Source organism: Chaetura pelagica, unplaced genomic scaffold (assembly GCF_000747805.2).
Source record: "Chaetura pelagica isolate M959 unplaced genomic scaffold, ChaPel_1.0 scaffold212, whole genome shotgun sequence".
Classification (NCBI taxonomy): Eukaryota; Metazoa; Chordata; class Aves; order Apodiformes; family Apodidae; genus Chaetura; species Chaetura pelagica.
Window position 1 is genome coordinate 613,300 of NW_009952365.1, and position 23,038 is coordinate 636,337.

The following is a 23,038-nucleotide window of genomic DNA, read 5'->3' on the forward strand; positions in this document are numbered from 1 at the left end:
GTGTGTGTCTGTGTGTGTGTCTGTGTGTGTGTCTGTGTCTGTGTCTGTGTGTCTGTGTGTCTGTCTGTGTGTGTCTGTGTGTGTGTGTGTGTACGGGCGTGTGGCCGCCCGCCAGCCATCCCGGGCTGAGCTCCCCTCCCGCAGGGCTCCCCTGCCCGCACAGTCGCTGTGTGGGGACACAAAGACCCGCCCGCCCCGGCTCTGGGGACCGGGGCAGTGACAGCAGCGAGGCGGCTTCTCCGCCAGCAGCTCCTGCTGGGCTTTACACCCTGGGCGGGTAACGGGATCGGCCTTTGCCACAGGATTTATGTTAAAAAGCCGTGTTTCTTCTCCTGCCCTTTACGAGTTATTAGTTCTGTCTGTCTTAAGATGTGCTTACAGCTGAAAAGGAGTGACTCCTTACAACTTACCTCCCTGTCAGGGACTGCAGTGCAGGTTCTGCTGACAGTCTTTGCTAGTTCTCCTTCTTTCCAGGTAGTGCAGGAAGTCTTAATTCTTGATGAATGAAGTTAATCTCCTCAGAGACTGGGTACTGGGGGCTCTGAGAGGACACGGCTTCATTTTTCACTTAGAGGGGTGTCCTGCTGCTCGCTGAAGTAACATCGTCTTAGTAACGAACACTCTATGTAACTTCTTTAATGAGACAACTGCAGTGTAAAAACCATTAGCTTTAGATTTAATAATGGGGTTGCACTGTGCCCGTTGGGCTTTAATCTGTATCCCCTGTGACCTTCTGGTGCTGTTCCATTAATTTCAGAGGAGCTATTACTGATGCCTTCTTACATCGATGGGAAGAGTCTGCATTTTTCCAGTGGGATAAATGTGCCTGTTTTGTCTTAGCATCCTTCTTAAAAGTCCTCTTCACATCTTTAGCACAATGCTAGGGAAGAAATGTAACTGGGTGAAAGAAGAATGTCCTGCAGTGACCACTGTCTTTTAAAGGAAAATGAGCTGCTTTCTTATTTCAATATTTTTTTGCTTTAGGCCCTTTCAGAACAGCAGAGTTTGTTTCACTTCTGATTTTAGCCAGAGGGAGCTTTCACAGGTATTGGCTGTTAAGGCAGTCAGTGGCCTCTGCATAAATGAGTGTTCCTGATGGATCATGTGGGGACAGACTGGACCAAACATACCTCCTGAGGAAGTTGATCTGACCAGCTCTGCCAGTTGGAGTCAGTGATACAGTCGGTCTTTCCTTTTTTTTTCTTTTTTATTCCTAAAGAAAAAAGAAGGGGAAAAAAAGGCAAAAAATTAAAACCTAACCTTAAGTTGTCTTTCCTTCCCCTGCAAAAGTCCAGCTTTAACACAGGGCTCATCATAGTAGGCTTGTAAGCATTTGTTATTTTCACTAGCAAGAAAATGTCACCCTTCCCCCATACTGGTGAGCTTGCATTGCCTCTTGTTCAGTTAAAAAGAACTTTTATTAAGTAATACAATGCAGTAGTGGAAAAACATGCTAGGGATGGCTTGGGCAGTAGGCTGCTCTTTTCCTTGCCTTACCCACAGACCCCAGAAAGTGCATCCCTCAGGCTCTGAAGACACTGGCACCCCGACATGTTCACGCTCCTTTCTATTACAGTGTCAGTGCCTAGACTGTACTTAAAATATGCTCCCAGTGGAGAGAAGTAATTTGATCCCAATTCAATGGGAAGTACCACATGGAAAAGAAATTACAGTTCTAGATTCTCTTTTTAAAGCAAGGGTATTATGTATTGCATCAGTGATGGTATATGCCCCTGATCCAAATGTGTTAATTAAATGAGAAAATTAATTTTTGTTCACATCATCTGATGTTATCAGAGTTTAGCTAAAATACAGTGAAGGTCGTAGTGATCAACTATTGATCAACTTCTGATGTCAAGCAAGACATCTCCATTTTTCTGCTATCTCTGCAAGGATTTGGGCTACCAAATCTCATAAAGAAAACCTCTTTCTATCAGCTGTTTTAAAGGGAACCACTGTTAGGATGCATGCAGTGAAGGAAGCTCTGCTAACTCATAGCAAAACCTCCTGTTACAAATGGTGCAGGTGGACTATGAAGGGAGTTCCATTTCCATTCATCCATTTTCTAGGATTTTTTAGAAGCAGGGATAACGGCAGTATATATATTCTTTCTGTATTACCAGGTTAGGGTGCTGTTAAGGTGAAGCCCATCTTGTCTTGCAGTTCAGAGTCAGTAAAAGTGCATTCCCTCCCACCACGTCCCCTTGGAAAATTTATAATCGGTTATTACAAAATTTGTCTGCTCTGTAGTGGTTTTTACCACCATTTTACCACTCGTATGATAGAGCTGGAGTACTGTATGTAGATAGCACAATCAAATCAGAAGAGAGCCTTTTTTTTTTCACTGCAAGGAGTAAACAGAAGAGAGGTGAAGTAAACATGGATTTTGAGCCAGTATTCTACTCATCTTACTGTATTCTATTCAGCAGAAAAGAACAGCATCTTTTCTATTCAGTGAAATGCATCGTAGCTCTTCACTTCACTGGCAGTTAGAAGGTGTGTGCCAGCACAGGCTGTGTGCTCTAGCTCAGGTTGTTGTGCAATAGAGAGCTGTTGGAGAACATTATCTTTTATTTACCTTTGTATAGGAATTTTATTGGTGCGTATTTGGAATTAAATGTTTTTATTACTTATTCATGGAACATGCGAGTGCTTCTCAGTCCCTGGCAGTGGAGGATTCTCCAAGTTTATTGCTGTTTCTGGTCACATTAGGCTTATGTACCAAAGTGGGCTGGTGGTTATGCCCTACCCTGTGTTCTCAGTGCCCAGGGATATGTTTATATTTTTGTTTTTACAGTAGCAGAATTGAACGTCTTACAAGACAGCGATGGCTTTTTCTCTAGAATTTGAATATGGAGGCCACAGGGACAGATGAAGTAGAAAAGATAAAATCAAAGTTTATGTCTGCTTGGCACAACATGAAATACAGTAAGTGAAATTGCATTGGTGAAATCCTGTCTCCATTGAAATGAGTGGAATGTTTCATGTTGACATGAGTGGGATCACAATTCAGAAGCATAACTAATATCAATAATAAATGCAATATGGCCCTTGAAACCATTTTTAGTTTGCTACAGTAAACAGCCTGATTAAACCAACTTGTTTAGCTTTTCATTTTTCAAATACATTTGCATAATTTCCTTTAAAATTACTGATTTGGAAAACAGTACCTACATTGTGTAAATGGCACAGATTTTTAAACAGGGATAACATGGAATCTTCTGTGCAAAGATTTTTCATTCTTACATGTACTTTTCTGGAAAAAAAAAGGATTATGTATGAAACACAAACCCCACTGAAGAATCTACTTCACACACTTGAGTAACATACTTTTCCACAGTTGAACATCAGTAATTTGTCTATAAGCAACCAAATTTTCAAGTTGCCCTTTATTAATCTCTCCTCAACTTTAATTTTTGTTCCTTTCCTCTAGGACTGAGGTTGCTCAGATTGACCACCAGGCTTCTGATAAAATTTGTTAAATCTCATAACTGAGCCTTGGAGGTGTCTGGCAAGATGAAAATATACTTTTCTTCTACGTTTTTTAAGGCTACCACATGGCTGAAGGGGAATGGTAGTTGTTACACCCTGTATGTGGGAGGAAATTTCAAGAAACTGTATGGACTTAGGATAGAAACGACCACAGGATTTAGATTTCTGTGGAAAAGCTGCTGTCTGAGGACATGGTCAACACCTCAAAACTGAATTCTGGCCCTTTGAATTTGTACAGCATATCATACTACCTTTTTTGTGTCTGAAATCTGCACTTGAATTTTGTGATGAGGTGTGCTTGATTCATCCTACAGGAAAAGCAGTACTCTGTGCAGTTTCATTGGTCAGATGTATGTTCCTGTAGGAGTTGGAAAGCTCACAGAATCAAACTTAAGCACTAATGAATTCATAATAGACACAAAGGAATTTAAGCAGTTTTTCTGTATCCTAACAATTTCTGCACAGTAGGACTATTGTATAAACTTTCATAGCTGGGCAACATTGTTACTTTTAAACCAGAACTCTGTGTTCTGTAGAACTATTAAACTTTGTTACTTATGAGAGCAAAACCCAGTATCAGTACATGTTCTTTATATTCCCATTTGATGGGTTACCCTTGGCTTAACCAGATGCTGTTAGAGATGCCTTTATGGAATATTTCAGTCACAAATTTGTCATTTTTTTGCATCTATTTTAGGTTGGGTGTTGAAAACAAAAACTTACTTCAGTAGAAACTCTCCAGTCTTTCTGTTGGGAAAATGTTACCACTTCAAAACTGATGGTATGTATATAGGACTTAACTCATTCCAGTCTTCTTTGGCAGGAGCTCTGAGGACATAATTTTAATCTCCTAGAAAGACCCTCATTGACATTTAGCAAATTAAAAATGTAAAAATTGAAAAGCTAAGAAAATACTTCTTTAAATGCCCAGCACCTCCAGTAATGTAACCCATCCCAACCTGCTTTGTTAAGATTTGACACTGAAGTCTTATTCTTTCTGTACCTGTTAGTGCTGTGTACTTAATTTCCCTGTCAATTTGAGATGTTCCTTTTAAAAAACTCCTGGATGAAATAGTGCCAGCTCCTGGACTGACAGTCACTACACCCACACCCTCATTATCATTTTCCTGTATGCAGTCTTCTAAGAATCTCTATTTGACCATTTACACTTAGGTGAATTAGGCAATTACTTACTTTCAAGTCAGTGATTCCACTGGCACAGGATTGTTGGCTGCACTGCTCTGTATTTTTTTCCAGCTGGCACATTTCTGTTGTGTTTGCTTTCCAGTTTTCCTGTCTTGTGGTTGAAATGCTTGTTACTTTTTGCAGGTTTGCCCCTTCTTTCTCATAGGATAGTTGGATGTTCTTACTTTCCTTCTGACAACACCAAGTTACAACTTCAGTTTGTGCTTTGCCTTACAGAATCTGGTGAACTCTGTACAGATGGGTCCAATTTTGATCAAATCAACATGGAGATTTCAGGAAATGTTGAGGAGTTTCGTAAGGATTTTATTTCTAGAATATGGCTGACATACAGAGAGGAATTTCCTCAGATTAAGGGGTCTGCATTAACAACAGACTGTGGTTGGGGCTGCACCCTGAGAACAGGTCAGATGCTGTTGGCTCAAGGTCTTACACTTCATTTTCTTGGTCGAGGTAAGTTATGAGAGAGGATCTCCGTGTTTGGCACAAGAAGAATGGCTGCTCTGTAGGGAGAGGGGTGGTCTTTATGGAACACAAAGCTAAAGTGTTGGTGGTTCTGCACTTTTCACTGATTTTGGAATTGTTACATTGCATCAGAGCAGTGATCTAGCTGTCCTACTCTAGCACCTCTGAAAAAGGGCATACCAAGGGGTGTCCAAGGAAACTTCACAGAAGCTAAATGTGAAGTAACATACCAAAAGAACTGTGATCCCATACCTGGGTATTGTTGCTATCCATGCAACATCCAGTTCTCTTCAGTCTTGCTCATTTCTTAGACTGAAGGTATGGAACTGAATTACACAGCCCATAGCTGAGGGCTATGGAAAAAGTAATGTTCTTTTATCAGTTTCAAAGCTGTACCTTATTGGGTTATTCTAGTATTAATATATTGAGTTAATAGAAGGATTCTAATCTAACTTCAGTACATAATTTTTGTGTTGAAATTTCCACTATTGAATTTCCTCCATTCCTCCCCATGAACTTACAGAGGAATTTCCCTTTTTTCCTTACCTGTCTCAAAATACTCTCTGAGTCACTTTCAAAGAAGTAGCTTTAGGAGCCTTGGGACACTTTCCACATTCAAAGTCTAAGTGTACATGTCCTCCTCGTTCTTCCAAACTGAGCCATGTCCTGTGTATAGTTATGTTTGGTTCTCACCACCTCTTCTTTTCATCCTTTTCTCATTGCTCTTTTCAAACAATTGGCCCTGTCCTCTCTCACCACTGCTTGCTGTCAGAATGGTCTAAGACATGGGCCTGTAGCCACACAGGCATGTTAGCTAGAGAGAATACAGTGTGTTGTTTACTCACAAGACAGCTAGAGAGAATACAGTGTGTTGTTTACTCAGCCATTTGTTGCCCCCCAGGAATACTTCAGTAGAAGACAGTTCTGAAGGCCTGTTTTGATAATACTTGCTGTGCAAATATGATGTAAGCTGTGAACACAGGCCCAAACAAGCTGCATCACAAAGTCTTCTTTCTTGGCAGTGTGATGACCAAACTGTCAGATTGGCTTCCTGAATGTTCCTTTTGCTGTAGATACTTAAGTCATAAAACATTCATTATCCTTTTCAAGCTGACTGCAGATATCAAAATGTATGAAAATACTTCTGCTGAGATCACAAATCCCTTGCATATAACTTTTGTTTTACATACATTTAAAGAAATAAAAGATATCAGATCAGAAGACTATCTACGAATTCTGAAGTAACCCCAAACAAAAAAGCCCCAAGTTTATATCTTTAAAATCCATGGTTCCATACAATTCCTTGCACTGTCCCCCATGTATCCTAAATTGGAAAGTGATTTGGTGATTCCAGAGTGCTCATGTTTCTGTGGCAATCCAAATGTGTAGAAAAATGGGATATGTGTGGTCTTCCTGGGCTACTTTTCTCATCACTTAGTCTTCTGACAGCTGGTGAATTATCTTTTGAAAAGCTTTTTATGAGGCCTGGGTCGCTTTTGAAACATATTTAAGTGCTTACATGAAGTTTTTCATCGCTGTTTACTCTTTTCCCAGAGATGTTTTCATTATACTTTAATGGTGTTGTTTCTGTTAGGAAGCAAAACTTGAATAGAGTTACTAGCTGGAATACTTACACTTCCACTGCTATGTGGAATGTTCCAGATATTGCTGAATGATGTAAATGAGTTTTTATTTTAAATATTAAGGTACTGGTAAGTTTTACTTTGAAATGGCTTTCCTTAAGACACCAGCTTAAATTGGAAGCTCACTGCACAGGAACAGCAAGGCCTGTGATGTTGTTACATTGAGCTCACTCCTGCATCTGCCTGGGTCTGCAGTGGAAAATTAACACAAGGTTCACTGAGGGGTCCTGCTTGTGGCAAGAGATATTGATGTGGGGTGGTTGTCACATTATAGTAAGAGCTGGTGACATGGATTCTGGCCATTAACCAGCAATACTTGTGACATTACTGGAGCCCTAGGTTAGATTTTAGAATTAAAATATATTGCCTCTGTGCTTCCTCTTTGTTTCTCAAATACTTCCACGTGGATACTTCAGTGAGAATTATGAGGAGGACTGTGGTTCTTTCTCTCTGTCAGTATTAGTTTGAAAAGGTTCCTCAGCTGCTGTGGTGGCAGCTTTCTGAACCCCCAGGAGTTCACCCAGATCTGGCTCACGGAGCAAAAGCAGCCCAGCCACAGGTTTTGTAGGGTTTGTTCCTTGCTTGAACCTGCCAGCCCTCCCCATTGCCTTCTAGAGCCTTCATTGTAAGACCTTCAGGATATGTCCTGATCTCAGAGTACATTCACTGTGTTCCAGAGGGCTCCTGTTCCTCACATGCTTTGGGTTGTAAGTAGCAGTTTTAACTAGTGGGAGAGCCCTGCAGTCACCTGGAGAGGGAAGTGTGACTGTTCTCTAGATGTGCTGAGCCACCATTATGCTATAAACAGGAATACCAGGATGCACTGGTAGGGAGACCTCCTGCTAGAAATGCAGACTGCAGGTACTGTGCTGAACAGTGTTTATACAGGTTTGTCTTGTAATCTAGATAAGGAATTCACAAATTTAGTACATAAATAATCTTTCCTGTTTTTCTGCTGCTCTGTGTTGACATTCTGGCAGGAAGAAGTCTTTGTTTTTACAGGAATAATTCCTCAGGCTTGTCTGTTTGGTTTTCTTTAATAACGTGACAAGCCAGAAGAATTAAAAACAACTTTTGAAACTTCTTGTCTTATGTGGAAAAAGTTATTTAGGTGGTACTTAGTAGATAATTTTCGTATTTTTACATACTTGTGTCTTTTATATCTTAACTTACTGAAATCTGACCCACTACCTCAGGTAGCATAAATTGCTAACAAATGCAAGCAGTATTTCATTTATTTATTTATTTCATTTATTTATTTTTTTATTTTATTTACTGCTAGCAGTATTTCATTTCACCCATCATTCATCAGAAGAGCAAATCACATTCCACAGGAATTCTTTGTTTGCATTTTAACACTGACATTTGCATCTCAGTATGTAAAGTACATATTACAGGTTTGGGGAGCACGGGGTTGAAAGGGATACCACCAAGTGACTGTTAAGCCTGATGATATGCATCCTAAAATACCTTGTCTGCAGCCTGGGTCTGGCCAGATGCACTGGACATTGACAGTTCAGAGTCTGAATCCTGGACAGCCCATACAGTGAAAAAGCTGACAGCGTCATTCGAGGCATCGCTGACGGCAGAGAGAGAACCCAAGATCCTGCCCAATCATCATCGGGGATCAGTGAAGAGAAACTGGGATGACAATGAAATGAGAAATGAGTTTTATCATAGGAAAATAATTTCTTGGTTTGGCGACTCTCCACGGGCAGCTTTTGGGTTACATCAGCTCATAGAATATGGAAAGAAGTCTGGAAAAATGGCGGGAGATTGGTACGGGCCTGCAGTGGTTGCACATATTTTAAGGTAAAAAGACCTTTATTCTTTGTTGTTACTGTGCCTTACACATTACAGGAGAAGCATTTCAAAGTGTCATGAGATTACTTCAGCTTAATTGAGCATCTAACTGTTCATTATTGGCTTTGTAAAATGTCCATATTAGTAGCAATTCCAGAGATTTTGCAGAGGCAGGAAGGGTAATAGCAGTAGGGACAGGGACTGAACTCTAAGCCTTTGTTCAAGCTTATTTTAGGAAAAAAACCCAACATTTCTGTTTTCCTGTATTGTGGGCAGCCAAAGTCCCAGGTATCTCCCAAACCTGGGCTTTTAATAGTGCTGTGTTTAATGAAATGTTCTAAAAACTAACCACTCTTTCAACCTTGGAACATGCATAACATTATAGATTATTTTTTTTTACTGTAACCTGGGGGCTGTAATGTACTGATAGTGTAATGAAATGTCAGAGCTAAAATTGATGTTTTCAGCATTTCTTTGCACACATCAAATTCTTGTGAAACTGTAAATGTATGGGACTATTAATATTATAATTATATCACAGTAAAAGTAAAGGGTCTGTGACATTCAGTGTGGTTAAAAAAAAAGTGGAAAGTCACATTTCTCCATACTTTGTGCCTTTATATTCCATTTCTTGGAATGTTGCTGATTTTTTGTTTGTTTGTTTGGTTTTTATAGCCTGATATGCTTATGTTTTTAGTGTATTCCAGTTTACCTATAAACTGAATCATTAATAATTCATTTAAGCAGCGGAAGCCAAAGTTTCTTAATTTCAGCTGTGTATACGTGAATAGAATCAGTTAGTATTTAGCATAAAAGGATGTTAATCTGAAGTGAACCTGTACTGAAGTAATCAGGTGGATATGTGTGCACACATGTAAATGCACGCAGTGATGGGAGGGGTTAGCACTATTTATGTGCTGTCTTCTATCTTTTTTTCTGATGATAGAAACTGCCAGAATTCTTTTTGCTTGCCTGAAGTGGCAGTAGCCTGTTTTCCTAAAGGGAATGGGGGAGGAATTTGGTCCAGACTTTCATCCAACACAAGAAACCCACAGTGGTTTCCAGCACTGCAAAGGTTGCCAGGTTTCCTTTCCTAGTTCTCCTTTCTCTCTCGCAGCAGCACTAACCATGTGGAGCTCTCTCATAACTGCAGAATGACTGTATTAAATGATTCCTCAAAATATATTGTGAAATAAAGGGATAGTGACCATTTAATACAAGCATGTATTGAAGTCAAAGCCTAACCTTCTGTTTTGAACAGTTTAATTTCTTTACAAATGTTGTCTTTGATTGATGATGATGCTTCAGACTATTGACATATATTTTCTTTTTAGTTTTTAGGTCCATTACTCTTACTCTTTTGAGAGTAGTCTAGTAGTGCAGTAATACTGTTTAAAGTTTTGGTGAAACCTTGCTGTTTTTTCATGTGCTAGCCTTTATTTTCATAGACACGAGGTGCTAATCTGTGGCTTGTTCTCTGAACTGAGGTCAACTGAAGAGATCTATTCAGTTGAAAATAATGTTTTTGTCAGCAGATTTATTATCCCAATAGACATGACAAAGATAATTATAAATTGAGAGAAATGAGGTAGTGAATGTGCATTTCATTGTAAGTTAATGTGTTTCTTAGGGTGCGTTTTTTTGTTGCACTATACCCTGGATGTTGGTATCCAGTGTTTCCAAACAAACCCCACCTCCTCCCCATCACTATTTGTCAGAAATTAAAGATGTCTTGAATTTAAACAAAACAAAACCCAAAACAAATAATTAAACCAAAGCTGTTTGTAAAAACCAAATAATTTCTGTATATTTACTGTTAATTTCTTTAAAATCAGAGATGAGTTAAACAGTTTTGTGTTTGTACTTAGAAAAGCTGTTGAAGAAGCAAGAGACCCTGAGCTACAAGGAGTAACAGTCTATGTTGCTCAGGATTGTACAGGTAAATGTTGTGATTATGTAGATTTCTTGCAAATGTTTTTATAGATGCTTTTAATGCCTTTCTATAAGCATTTAGCAGTAGAGGTCTAAAGAAAAAAAGAAACTCAAGAATGGATCCACAAAATTGTGATATGTAAACAAAGGGGTTCTTGGTATCTGCAGATGTTTGTTCTCTTTGAGAAGCAGACATCACAACTTGAAAGCTTCTTACATTGCTTGTTTGGTATCTTAGAGTGGAAGAGAGTGGAATTCCAAATCCAGCAAGATAACTTTCCTTACAATCTGCCTGTTGCAACTTTTTTATTTGGGTTTATATCAGTTAGCAGTCTGTTCTTGACTTTCTTCAATGCTGTTTTAGCTATAACATAGTAAGAACTTCCATATCTTAATAAAAATAACCCCAAAAATTCAACCAGACAACTGGCAAATACTTCGATTAGATTAGTTAGTTGCATTTATCTTTTGCTTCACAGGATTTCCTTTTACCCATTTTTCTAGTGGAAAAACATGACTGCACCAGTCTCGAGAACAGTAAAGAGTGATTTTTGCTGCAGTTGAAAGAAGGGAGCACGACTGTGAACTAGTCAGTGATGAGCTTTCTCCTGCTCCAACCTGGCCTTTTGGGCAATCAATAACATGCAGAGGAGCTTAGGGCTCTGGATGTTCAGGGGCCAAAAGTGATGACAAGATAAACCAAACATGTGGTGACACTGTACACAAATGTAAAGACTATAGTCTTTCAAATCTAAGCACAGTGTGTTTCTTCAGTAGCTGTGTTTAGCTGCCAGAAATTTTATTTATTGCATTAACTGTTCCTGGGATAGGAAAGACAAGACCCACATCCCTGGATAATCAATCAAACTGCTTTTAAAAAGACACTGTTTAACCATACCTTACAATCCAGTTTCACCTGACTTACAAAGACAGTGGAACCTTAACATTCTATTCATTTTTCACTTCTTTGTTCTGGGGATGATTTTCACATCTCTCCTACTTTGGAGAGAATAAGCAACAATACTACATTCAGTTTTCCACTCCTTTTCAGTCACTGCATTGTGTTATCTTTAGACAGTGAACTTGATTATTTATTAAAAGCAATTATTGTTGTTTTTCCTTTAACATGTAGATGTTTCTGTTTGTTGTGGGCTTTCAAGTTTTAAATTGCTCCTTTTAGAAGATGTTTCTATGAAGTGAATAAATATTTATTTGGCTTCTCCTAACCTAACCCCTTGCATTTCCTTGGCAATGTGTCTTATCTAAGCAGCAGCAGATTAGCATTCTCCAAAATGCTACTGAAAATAGGGAGGCATAACTCTGTTTTTCATCAGAGTTGTTTTCACTGGGAGTTATATTTCAGGAGGACAGTCATATTTTGAAGAACTGCAGCTTTAGTTTGTCAAACTAAGTGATGACACGTAGGTGTGTTTTTGTAAAAACTAGCTGATATATTTTAAATATTAATATTTCTGTGTGTCTCCTTCCAGTCTACAGTTCAGATGTTATTGACAGACAGTGTTCTTCTGTGGGTTCTGGAAAAGCAGACACAAAAGCTGTAATTATATTAGTTCCAGTGAGACTTGGTGGAGAGAGAACAAACATGGACTACTTAGAATTTGTAAAGGTATGAAATGAGTTCAATCGTTTTTCAAATAGTAGCACTAGGTGATATGAAAAGCAACTTCATGATGGTAATCTTCTTCCTGTTAAATGTGTGGTGGTGATTTTACAGTGGAAGGTTGTAAAGTTTGACTTTACAGATTTTAAATTCCCCTATTACAAGATCAGACATAATTGCAGAGCACATGATGTCCCTTGGTAAAGCAGTGATAACTGTCCTACTCCTGAAGTAGCTACCTGCAAAGACATTAATGCAGTGGCCCCAATTATAAATGGTAGTTTAGTTACATATGCCATTGGAGTTAGGCTATATTAAGGATCAGTCAGCATTTAAAAATATAAATACACCAAATTCCTTATTCTGTTTCTTAATTCCTTAAATGTCAAATGGGTTCAGGTTGTTCCATGTATCTTCTTCCCATTTTCTTTTGTCTTTTTCTTCCCCTTAAGACAGAGGATAAACACTACTTCAAGTGTTTCTTCACAGTCTGGACATTAGGATGAATGTTTCTAAGGACAGTGATGCAGAGGTGGCAAGCAGTTACCACAGATATAAAGGAACTGGAATGAAGTAGAACTCAAGGAGAAAGCAGAAGGGAGAAAAGTCTATGCTGTCCTCTGTTTTTTCAGCAGAGGTTCTGCATATGTTTCTAACCCCTCAGGATGTTCTGTACCTCTTGAGCATAGAAATACTTCTGTTAGTGAGGAGATTGTTCTCATAGCTCTGCTGCTTTATCATTATCCATGCAGCTCTTTATCTGTCTTTAAATTCTTGTTTTTGTTTTTAAAATACCACAGTGTAGTACCATGAATAAAACCTGAGAGTCTCTTACACCTTTTTTTAGGGGGGAGACAGGGGAAGAGACTGTCTGTCTATGTAGAATTTTAGGAAAACACTTGGCTTTGAATGGCCTGGGAAGACAGAGTGATGAAGCCTTTTATTTAAGTGATGAACACTTAAATTGTTGTGTTTTTTTTTCTTTCCTGATTCTTTTCCTTGTATTTTCAGACAGTTGGCTTTGGAAAAGTTTCCGTTCTTTTCTGATTCATTCTGACACAGCAAAGATCAGCCTGTGGTTGCAGACGTGATCTACAGCAACCTTTCCTTTCAGTGTTCACTGCAGAAAAGCCTTTGAATCAGTCAGGGCCAGGAAAACACACGCTGCCTTCCTTTGTGAGCTCACAAACAGCTGCTTCTGCAACTTTCATAAGGCTTTCTCAGCGAAAGAAGTGACTTCAGCTCTTTAATGCTGTCTTTTCTTATTGACAGATACCTATGGCTACTTTTACCCTGCAGAGTCTTTCTCATTTAGCTCTCAAAAACACTCCTTTGCCAGAGTAAAGCATGTCTGGGTGGCAGAGTTTCACTGCACAGTCATGGCATCTGAGCTTGCCTTGTACAGCAGCTTTACTGAGGTGATTTCTGCTACTCATTTACCAGGGCTGGTCCTGACCTTTGCAGTCTGGGGTAATGGCAACTGTGATAAGAGGCCTTTCAATTGCATAGATTAGTCACTCCAATCTCTGTCTTGACTGCTCACAAGAAGTGACTACATTTCTTGGCATCTGGGTTTAAGTTAAAAATGCAGATTTTGAAAGCAGTACTAGAGGTAATTTTTACAAAGGATTTTATATTTATGGATGAAAATTTATAAATTTTTTATAATTCACTTTTACAGGAAAATTCCCATAGATTAAACTGTTATTCATTACTCTAAGTAGCTTTGCTCCCTTTCTTTCACCCGCAGAGGATGTGTCCTCCTTTGCTGTTCCAGCCTTTGCCTCTGATCTGCTTCCATGTTCTGGAATGCTCAGCCATGGAGCAGCATTTTCTAAAAAAGCTTTCTCATTCATATTTTAAATCAGCAACATATTCTCTTAAGCTGCAGAAAACCATGCTGGAGCTGACTTTGGTAGCATGTCAGGTGAGGAGTACAGCAGGTTTTGGTGTGTTACACTGCTTTATTATTGTCTAAGCAGAGAAAAAAATATCTCACTGAGAAGCTTTGGTCTCACTAGTACATGAAATATCAAATATTTTGTGGAGAGAAATTTTCCCTACTTCTGCAGTGGTAATATAATGGTTATACTTTTAATGGTTGATCTCTTAGATGAGAGGATATAGATATGACTGCCAGCTCAGGGAGATTGCACTTTAGCTCAATAGATAGTCTTCTGGATTCCTGCCCCAGTTTGGGCAAGTGTCCAAATTCTTGGACCAAACACTTCCCTAGTGCCACAGGAAAACCACAGTGATTTATAAACATTTAAAGGTTGTTCAGTTTTCCAAGTATTTAATGATCTTGGGCTTCAGTTGCATTAGAACAGTTGGGCTCAGCTTTCCAAAGTGCTCAGTGCTGGCAAAATTCAGCTCCCACTGGAGTTGGTGGGATAACTAATGGAGAACTGTGCTAAGCCAAGACTGAATGCTCACAAATATCTTAACGAGCCCTGCTAAGAAACAGAACCTCAGGAAGAGCAGAAATATGTTGAAGGGAGAGAAGGAGGAAACTCCTCCTTGCCTTCCTCCCTCCCTTTGCTCTGTACTTCTTTTAATAGAGAAATTAACAAGTTTGATTTCTTTGGTGTCCACGGCCCATGCCTGTGTCCAGAGCTTGTGGGTGATAGAGGAATTTCAGTCAATTATACTCCTGAAATGTTCTTACCTTGGCCAAACTGCATCTGTAGAGGTAAATCCTTCTCCCCAGCACTAGAAGGTGTATCCATAAATGAACATTTCATGATGTAGTGTTAAGTCCTCTAGGTTTGTGTGCCAAGACAGACACTGGGATTATAGAACCCAACTCTTTGCAGCCTGAATGAACAGCAGTACACTGCAGCACTGGTGTGACTGTGGCCCATAGCTCATGTCCGAGCTCCTTCTGTCCTTGGTGGCCGCAAGAGTGTATTTCTTCCTTTACACCTCCAGACTGGAGAAATCCCCGTACTTCACCCACATCCCTCTATAAATCCTCTTAGGTCTGTTTGCAATGTCTCCTCAACATTGCTATATGCTGATGGTTGATTCCTCTACCCTGACAGTCAAAATCCAGTAAGATTTATGGGACCTGTCTGTTGTGTGTCTCTCTCCTCCCATATTTTGGGCTGCTGTTTTTAGAGCTGTACCTGGTAAATACTCTTGCTTCAACTGGCATTTCTCCCTACGATGTACAACTTCATACCCTAGACAAACTTCTACCTTTGAAAGCAAAGAGTAGCCCCCAGGGCTCATACATCTATGTAAATGTATGTGCACTCTGGAATTCTGAACACTTTTATATCTTCTGACTATGCAACCTGTGCTCAACTTGTCTGACAAAGCATTTTGTCTCCTCCCCCAAAATAATCCTGCAATGTATGGGCATGTCATGAAAAGGGAACATCTGGTGGTATGTTTTCACTTTGGTCACTTGTAAGCTTCTAAAAACTGAGTCAATCCCCAGAAAATAATTAAATCACTCTTCTTAAAAACAACAAAAAAAAGTATTTTGCCTAAAACCAGTAAAGAGCAAAGATTTAGTTCAGTTTAATACTTATTTTGTTTAACACTGTCCTAATTATTGAATGTTCTGCTCATAGGGAATTTTAAGCCTGGAATATTGTGTTGGTATTATTGGTGGCAGACCCAAGCAGTCATATTATTTCACTGGATTTCAAGGTTAGTGTTTTAATATGTTATGTCTCTTCAATATTTTTTGTTAAGAGTTAGGAAGTTAATATCAAACCAGTGGGAAATAGCATGATTAAAATAGCAAAATGAGTACCTTATTAATTCATCATATCTACCCAATCCAGTCATTTGTCATTTACCCCATGGAGTAATTGGATTCTGTAAAATGTACATTTAATTTTCCTCGTTGCATAAACAAGGCATAATTTATCTGTTTCACCAAACTTCAGCAGCCTTTGCTGTTACTACCTGGCAGTTCTTATTTACGTATTTACTTTTTACTAGTTTAAGTGGTGTTAGTTGATGCTGCAATGACAAGCAATATATCCTTCCTGTCATGATTAAGTAGCACAATACATTTTTCATATGCAAACTCCAGAATATAATTGTGTGTTTGTAAAAGTAATTTTATCACCAAAAATTAAATGACAGTCTCATCACTTTATAAAAATTCTGCTTATACAAGCATATTTGATTATGCAAAAGTTAATCTGGCCTGCAAAAACCTATGCTTCAGTCAATGAATATCAGCCTGGCAAGCAGTTACTTGCTGGCTTTTTTTCTTCCACCTGTTCTGCATAGAAATTGGATTGTAAGCGGTGTAATAATAAGGTGTTTTTTGAATTACTTGTCTTCTGTTTTGTCCTTGTAGATGACAGTTTGATTTACATGGATCCTCATTACTGCCAATCTTTTGTAGATGTCAGCATAAAGGATTTCCCTCTTGAGGTAGTATGGATACAGACCTGGCACTGTTTTCTTCCCATATGAATCAAACACTAATTATTTAGAGATGTTCTAGCTAGCTGCATCTTCATGGTTTTACAGTTACATGTTATTTATCAAAGTTCTGCCCTTCTTTATAGGCCTATAATCAACAACAATGACCAGAGGTTAAAAACTCAATATGAGGTTTTCATTTTTACTTCATTAATCTTTGTCTGCTTCTTTATAATGATCAGACCACATAAAAAATAGATGATCACTTCATTTAAGTAATTACCATCAAAGAAAACAGAAAATATTTGGAGATCTTAAACCTGAGTTATTTGGATTTGGTTTTGTTTTGTTTATATTTTTGGTAAATTTTTATTTTATGTTAAATTTAAGTTGCAATCAACATCATGGAGAGAATTCCTACATCTTTATCCAATAATTAGTATTTCTCTACTGGAGTAGGTGGTTATAATTTTAAATGTAACTTCTGCTCCTTACAACTTTGCAGGTCACTTTTTTAGCTTCATAGAAGTGGAAATTTTTGAGGCTTCTCTGAGCTTTGTGGCTGACTAGATGAATTTTACTTAAGTATTCTGAACTGTTTATTTTAAGAAGTTTTATTTTTATTTTTAATCAAGCTGGTTTCATGGAATAGTTTCCAGGAGACTGACAGGTCTGCAATGGCCATTCTGCATTTGTTCCTCTACTTTCTTCCACCCCTTTCTAGACAATGTCTTTCTGGGTGTGTAAGGAGGTAGGGAATGCATCTTTTCAGGCCATGTCTAGGTCTTAAATATCAGATTTGGTTTTTTTACTATGGTGTTTTTCCCTTTTTTTTCTTTTAACCTCTTGCCAAATAACTTGCCTTTAAATTAGATAGAGCTAAAGGAGGTTATTGGAGAGCTTGGATTTACAAGTATCACGGGAAAACGTTATCAGGTGGAGAAGTAAGTGTTCAGTAGCCACAGTACTCACAGGAGAAGCAGTCAGTGCCATCTAAACTCCTCTGGATCTTGTGTCCAACTTCCAGTCCCCTCAGAGCAACCCTTCATTTGCTGCAGAAACAGTCTCTGGGTGCATCCACTGCCCATGAACTGCTCTAGAACAGAGTTGTTTATTAGTAGTGATTCCTCATGCCACGTTCTGCAGAGTTAACTACTCCTAAACCTAGAAACACAGCTTCAGAAAAAAACAGTGATGGTCCTTTGTGTTCTCATCAAAAGGAAGAGCTGTTAGTGTATGCTGAAATTGATTACAGTACCATCAACTAGTATTTAGAGAAAGTGCTTCTATCTTTCAAAGGACTTACACAGGGCTCTTGCTAAATCCTAGGGTCAACTTAAAGTGAACACTATGTATTTTTCCTTATTTATCCTTAACAAGATGCTTTAATTTGCATGATGTGTAATACAGAAGTAAAAGATTCTCCAGAAAATAAGAGGGTTATGAATTAAAAGAGAACATAGCACCAATATGTATCAGAAAATATCCTAGACAGAAACTTACATTATTTTTAGAGATGCCTTTGATTTACCCTGTTGAGATATTTGGAAGCAGAGTTGGTGAATCTCAGCTCTACTTATTTGTGTTGTGGCAGCTGCCAGGGACTACAACCAAGATCCTTGCAGCTTTATGCTAATAACTGTAGTAAAACACAGTGCCTTCTCTGAAGATTTTACAGTTTAATTGGGTTAGCCAGACAAAAGGTGGGAAGGGCACAGAGATGCAGAGCTGAAGTGTCTTCCTTAAGGTCACACTGTAGCTCAGTGGCCAAGCTACAAAAAATACACATATTTTTGGTTTCTTTACCATGACTAACCCTCCAGATTGTGCTGCAGGCTGGCATTAATATAAATTTCCAAATAATAACAATAAGGTTTTAAAATGTATTTTGAAAGTACTGCCAGCTTGGCTTGATCACATCCTAGTGCTCTTCTGCAGACAGAAAATATATTGCAATTTAATGCTTAGTGCATTTAATAGTATTGTATCTTTGTCCAGAAATGTCAAAAGTAAACAGAAATTGCTTTCTTAGTGTGGATACTCACTTGTTAGATTTATCTGTAGGGAGTATTTTCAAAATTGACAAATTGTCCAGAATAAGTTGGAAATCAATCCACTCTGTATTGGCTTCCAGAATCCATTTGTTTGCAGGAGTGGAAAAAAAGAAATGCATTCCTACTTCTCGTTGTTGTACAGTGATTTGTGGAGCATTAAGATGACTGCCCTGAACAGCACAGCTGTAGTTCCATGGGGGTTGCTGAGTTGTGGGATGGACGGAAGGGCTTCAGGGATGTCTTAGATCAGTCAGGAAGGAATATTCACAATGCAATTTCTGCATCTGAAATTTGAACAGAATTAGGAAAAAAAACCAGCAGTGACTGCCTTGTCTAAATATTGCTTCTTGTCTTTGCCTCTGTTTTTTAGAAGGGCTTTAATAGAAATGCCCCTAAGGTTTGTACTCACAAGTATCTCACTGTGACACTGACTGATCTCTCAGATGAGGTAACTGCACTGGTGTTGTCTGTAGACTGACTTTTCTGACTGGCAGAAAAAAGATCAAATGGGTTTCTAGTATAGAGCCTGCTCCATGCTCACTGTCAGGAGTGGCTGCTGGTACAGTCAAAGTAGATGGTAGCAGTTGTTAGTTTTACCCTCTGCAGAGGAAACACGCTGGTGTTGATCCCCCTCTTTCCTCTGTCCTGGGGTTAATAAGCTGTCCTGCTCCTGTGCTGAGCAGCTCTGTGCCAGGAGAGCTGAGGGCTCTGCACAGCTCCCGGGTAAATGGGAAAGGAAATAGCAGGGAATATTTACTGGGGAATGTGGATCACTGGGGGAAGTTCCTGAAGAATAACATCCGCGTGTTCGTGCGGCGGTATCTCCACTGCAGGGTGGTTGGTGCAGGCAGGGTGTGCTGGGATTGTTGCTGAGCTGCAGCAGGGATGCTTGTGCTTGAATAGAGGTGGGATGACAGGGAAGCCCTGCATTTAAAGGAGAATAAAGAGGCCACCTTTGAGACATGGTCAGTGGTGACAAAATAATTTCAGTTATTAGACAATGAGCTTCACCAAAACTACAGTTCCTGTAATGACCACACACATCTCCAGGGCAGACAGAATATACTGATCTTTTTTCTCATAAACTGTGAATGAGGAGTGTGGGGAAGGGCTTTTTGTACTTGTTTTTCTTATATTATGGCTGCTGATAGCATCAGTTCACAGCATTGTCAGAGCATCATTTGTCCTTAAAAGAGATTTCATGTTAGGAAAAAAACACATCTCTAAAGCAGGACGTGTCTGGGTTTTTTCCTACTTGTGGATTATTGTGATGTGATTGTTATTTGCGTCTCTGGGGTTTGTGGGTTTTTCAACCCATTTCTTTCACTAAAGGAAAAAGCATGGGGTGTGTTTATTGCATGATGTTTCTTTTATAGAGGCTGGGGGAGGGAAAGGGGCAATGGGCGGTGGCAGTAAAGCCGTAATTGTAAGATAGTGCAAAAGCTGTCACAGATTCTATTTGCAGAAGAGCATTCACCTCCTTCACCTTGGGAATATCCATAAAGTACTGCTGGGAGCAGCAGCCCTTTGGCAGATTCCAAACTAACGTGGTGTTGTGTGCAAGTTTGGGGAATGCAGCATCAACAGCAGCAGGTTTTATACATGTGGAGAAGAGCAGAATTACTTGAATGTTTGTGGGGTTTGGAAGAAACAACTTTAATCATGTGTGCTGGGTTTTAATACAAGTGATAGAGGGGACTGGATGTTAAAGCTGTTGGTGGAAAAAATTGTAAATGCACTGGTCTGTGCCATTCTCAACCTTAACCATGTATCTCATGTTTTTGAATCTTGAAACTTGTAGTCATTCCACTGTCCTTCTCCCAAAAAGATGTCATTCAAAAAAATGGACCCGAGCTGCACAATAGGATTTTACTGCAGCACCGTGCAGGACTTTGAGAAGGCTTCTGAAGAAATAACCAAGGTAGGTGTCCAAGCTACCAATGGGTTCCCTGGCCGGAATGTGTGTGTGCTGTGCGTGGAGCAGGGGAGAACTGTCTGGGCTCTTTCACACAGCATTCTTTGCTTGATATTTATTGCTACCTTTATAACCATGAGAGATCGAGATTGTTTCTCATTCCCTCCGTTTTTCCCAAGATGTAAGCGTGGGGTTGCGCTGGGAGAGGCGTCCCGGGGCCGGGCGGGCGGCGCTGGCCCACGAGGTGGCACTCGTGAAATGGGAATGTTCTGCAGCCGGGATCGCCCCTGCCGGGGAGGAGTTTGGAACAGGCAGCCCGTCCCTCGGGAGGGATTCGGTTTTAAATGGAAGTATTTGATCAAGCCAAAATTGTGTATTATTTCTTGTTAGCTTAAGTGCTTTTTCTGGTGGCGTTTGAGTGTAAAGCAGCGCGTTTCTGATCTGGTAGCAGTGAACTCTGCGGGGCTGGGATCACCCAGCACATAAGTCTGATCATGTCCTTCCACCTGAAAAACCCTACATGAACCCTGGTATAGGTTCATGTAGGTCCAAGTAGTAATTGACTTTTTTTTTTCCTTAATTATTACAGCATGTGAGGGTATGAAATAAAGCAGGGATAATATGCAGTGTTAGCTGTGGTTGGGAGTAACTGTGCCTTGGGATTTTAAGTAATAGACTCTGAGAGGATGCAGTGGCAGCAGAAGGTGGTCACAATATTAATATTCTAACCAAAGCAGTTATCACAGCAGCACAAACAATTACATTTGTACAGCATTTGGAATGCCCTGTTAAGTGGCATATTATAACAAAAAAATAAATAAATTTACAACTTAAGACTGTATATAATTTTTAGTAGACACTGATTGATGCTGAGGTTGTTTCTTTGATTCTCCCACAGAGAGGTAGAAAATAGATTTAAAGAAGCAGAAGTTCCTAAGCAATGGATACATGGAAAGTTTAAATAGTGAATTTTCTGTTCATCCATGTTTTCCTGTCATGTATGAGAAAGAACGGAATGACATGGTAAAAAAAATCTAATTACAAAATCAGTTGGACTGGAAGTTCCCCTTCTCTCTCTTCCTTCTTTCTTTTAAGTTTGGGGTTAAGTACTTTTCTGAACATACCTTGTGAAAATCCTCATGGCTGATCTAAGTCTTTGAATTATTATTTGGAATTTTACATTCTTTAGTTCTTTAATTTTATATCAATACATTTCAGGCACAGTATGTTTGAAAATGGAGGAAAGTTTAGATACAATGTGAGGAACAGTCTATCATCTTTCAATCCTTCCTTCACATCCTGTATTTTTTCCTGCTCATCCATTCTTTTTCCTTTTGTTTGCCATTTGAGTGTGATAACTCTTGAACTACAAGGCACAGTGTACACCCAGGGTGCCCTGTGTTGGCTAGACTAGTTCTGATTTTGTGGTCAATAAGAGGTGGGAGTAAAGATTTAGCTTTTATTACTTGAGGATAAACCTTATGAGCCATAGATTTAGAGAAAGAGAGGAGAGCATTGAAATCACGAGCCCGAATGGAGCGACTGGGAAACTCCATTCAAATCACATCCAAGTTGCCTTTTGTTTTTGTACTCACTTGTTAGGCAGCAATTGTTAACTACTTTAATAATACCTGTAATTAAATAGCTGATAGATTAAGGACACCTGAAAGCACATACAGACTTGAGAGTGATGGATTTTACCAACCATCTGTGGTCCTACTTCTGTCTTGCCCATCCAGCACAAACACTGAGCAGGCACAACAGCTTCTGTCTGGCTTCTCAACACCATGCAGCAGATCCAGGAGGTCAGCAAGAAGCTCTGGCCTTGCACAGCTCCTGGGACAGCTCTGCCTTTTCCTGGCCTTTTTACTTAACTGGTACCAGGCTTGTCTTTCTGCTAACGCAGTGAATTGTTTCCCTATCAAAACCATGACAGCAAATAAATAATCCACTTGGGCTACAGCTGCATTTGCCTGCTTGTAGCCCTGGTTCTTGGGAGAAATGAAAAATTCTCCTAAGAAGAACACCTGGAATGCAGGAAGAATTCTTGCAGTGGCAACAGTGGCAGTTGAACACTAAAATACTAAAAAATATTGATGTTTATCAGTAAACTTCTCTGGAAGTCATCACTGGTATCTTTTAGTTTCAAGTTACCTGTAATCACTGAGTGAGAGGTAGGATAATAATTGCAGTCATCTTAACCAAGTTTACTCTTGTTCAGGCATTTGCCTGCCTGTTCAGCTTATGTTCTGCATTTGTGTTTCATCACCCCTGTAATACCCAGAGAGAGGTATAACACGTACCTGTGGAGGTGGAAGTTTCAAGGAGAGCTGAACACAGCCAAGAGCAGTGGGACTGCAGGTGTGTTTCTCTCCTGCTGTGCAGGGACCACCTTTACAGGTGGGTTGGGTCAGTCCCCATGCATCCCCTCAGGTGCAGCAGCCAGATGAGTTTCCTGTTGCAAACTTGTCATCAGGAGCTGGACTGAGTCCACAGGGCAGCAAACAGCCTTCATGTG

General features: G+C 39.5%; 2 protein-coding genes across 2 annotated transcripts in view; one reads left to right on the forward strand and one right to left on the reverse strand.

Annotated features, from left to right (window-relative positions):
- Nucleotides 1–1,553, reverse strand: part of DOCK7 (dedicator of cytokinesis 7) — a 110,271-nt gene extending 108,718 nt beyond the window's left edge. The window contains 1 exon segment of the mRNA XM_010007972.1: nucleotides 1,498–1,553. Coding sequence (XP_010006274.1) covers nucleotides 1,498–1,553 — 56 coding nt within the window.
- Nucleotides 1,554–2,794: 1,241 nt separating this feature from the next.
- ATG4C (autophagy related 4C, cysteine peptidase) overlaps nucleotides 2,795–23,038 on the forward strand; it is a 21,816-nt gene continuing 1,572 nt past the window's right edge. Inside the window, exons 1-9 of the mRNA XM_010007961.1 lie at nucleotides 2,795–2,928; nucleotides 4,190–4,273; nucleotides 4,915–5,148; nucleotides 8,285–8,615; nucleotides 10,475–10,545; nucleotides 12,029–12,165; nucleotides 15,741–15,819; nucleotides 16,484–16,560; nucleotides 20,407–20,526. Coding sequence (XP_010006263.1) covers nucleotides 2,853–2,928; nucleotides 4,190–4,273; nucleotides 4,915–5,148; nucleotides 8,285–8,615; nucleotides 10,475–10,545; nucleotides 12,029–12,165; nucleotides 15,741–15,819; nucleotides 16,484–16,560; nucleotides 20,407–20,526 — 1,209 coding nt within the window. The 5' untranslated portion in view covers nucleotides 2,795–2,852. The remainder of the gene's footprint in view (nucleotides 2,929–4,189; nucleotides 4,274–4,914; nucleotides 5,149–8,284; nucleotides 8,616–10,474; nucleotides 10,546–12,028; nucleotides 12,166–15,740; nucleotides 15,820–16,483; nucleotides 16,561–20,406; nucleotides 20,527–23,038) is intronic.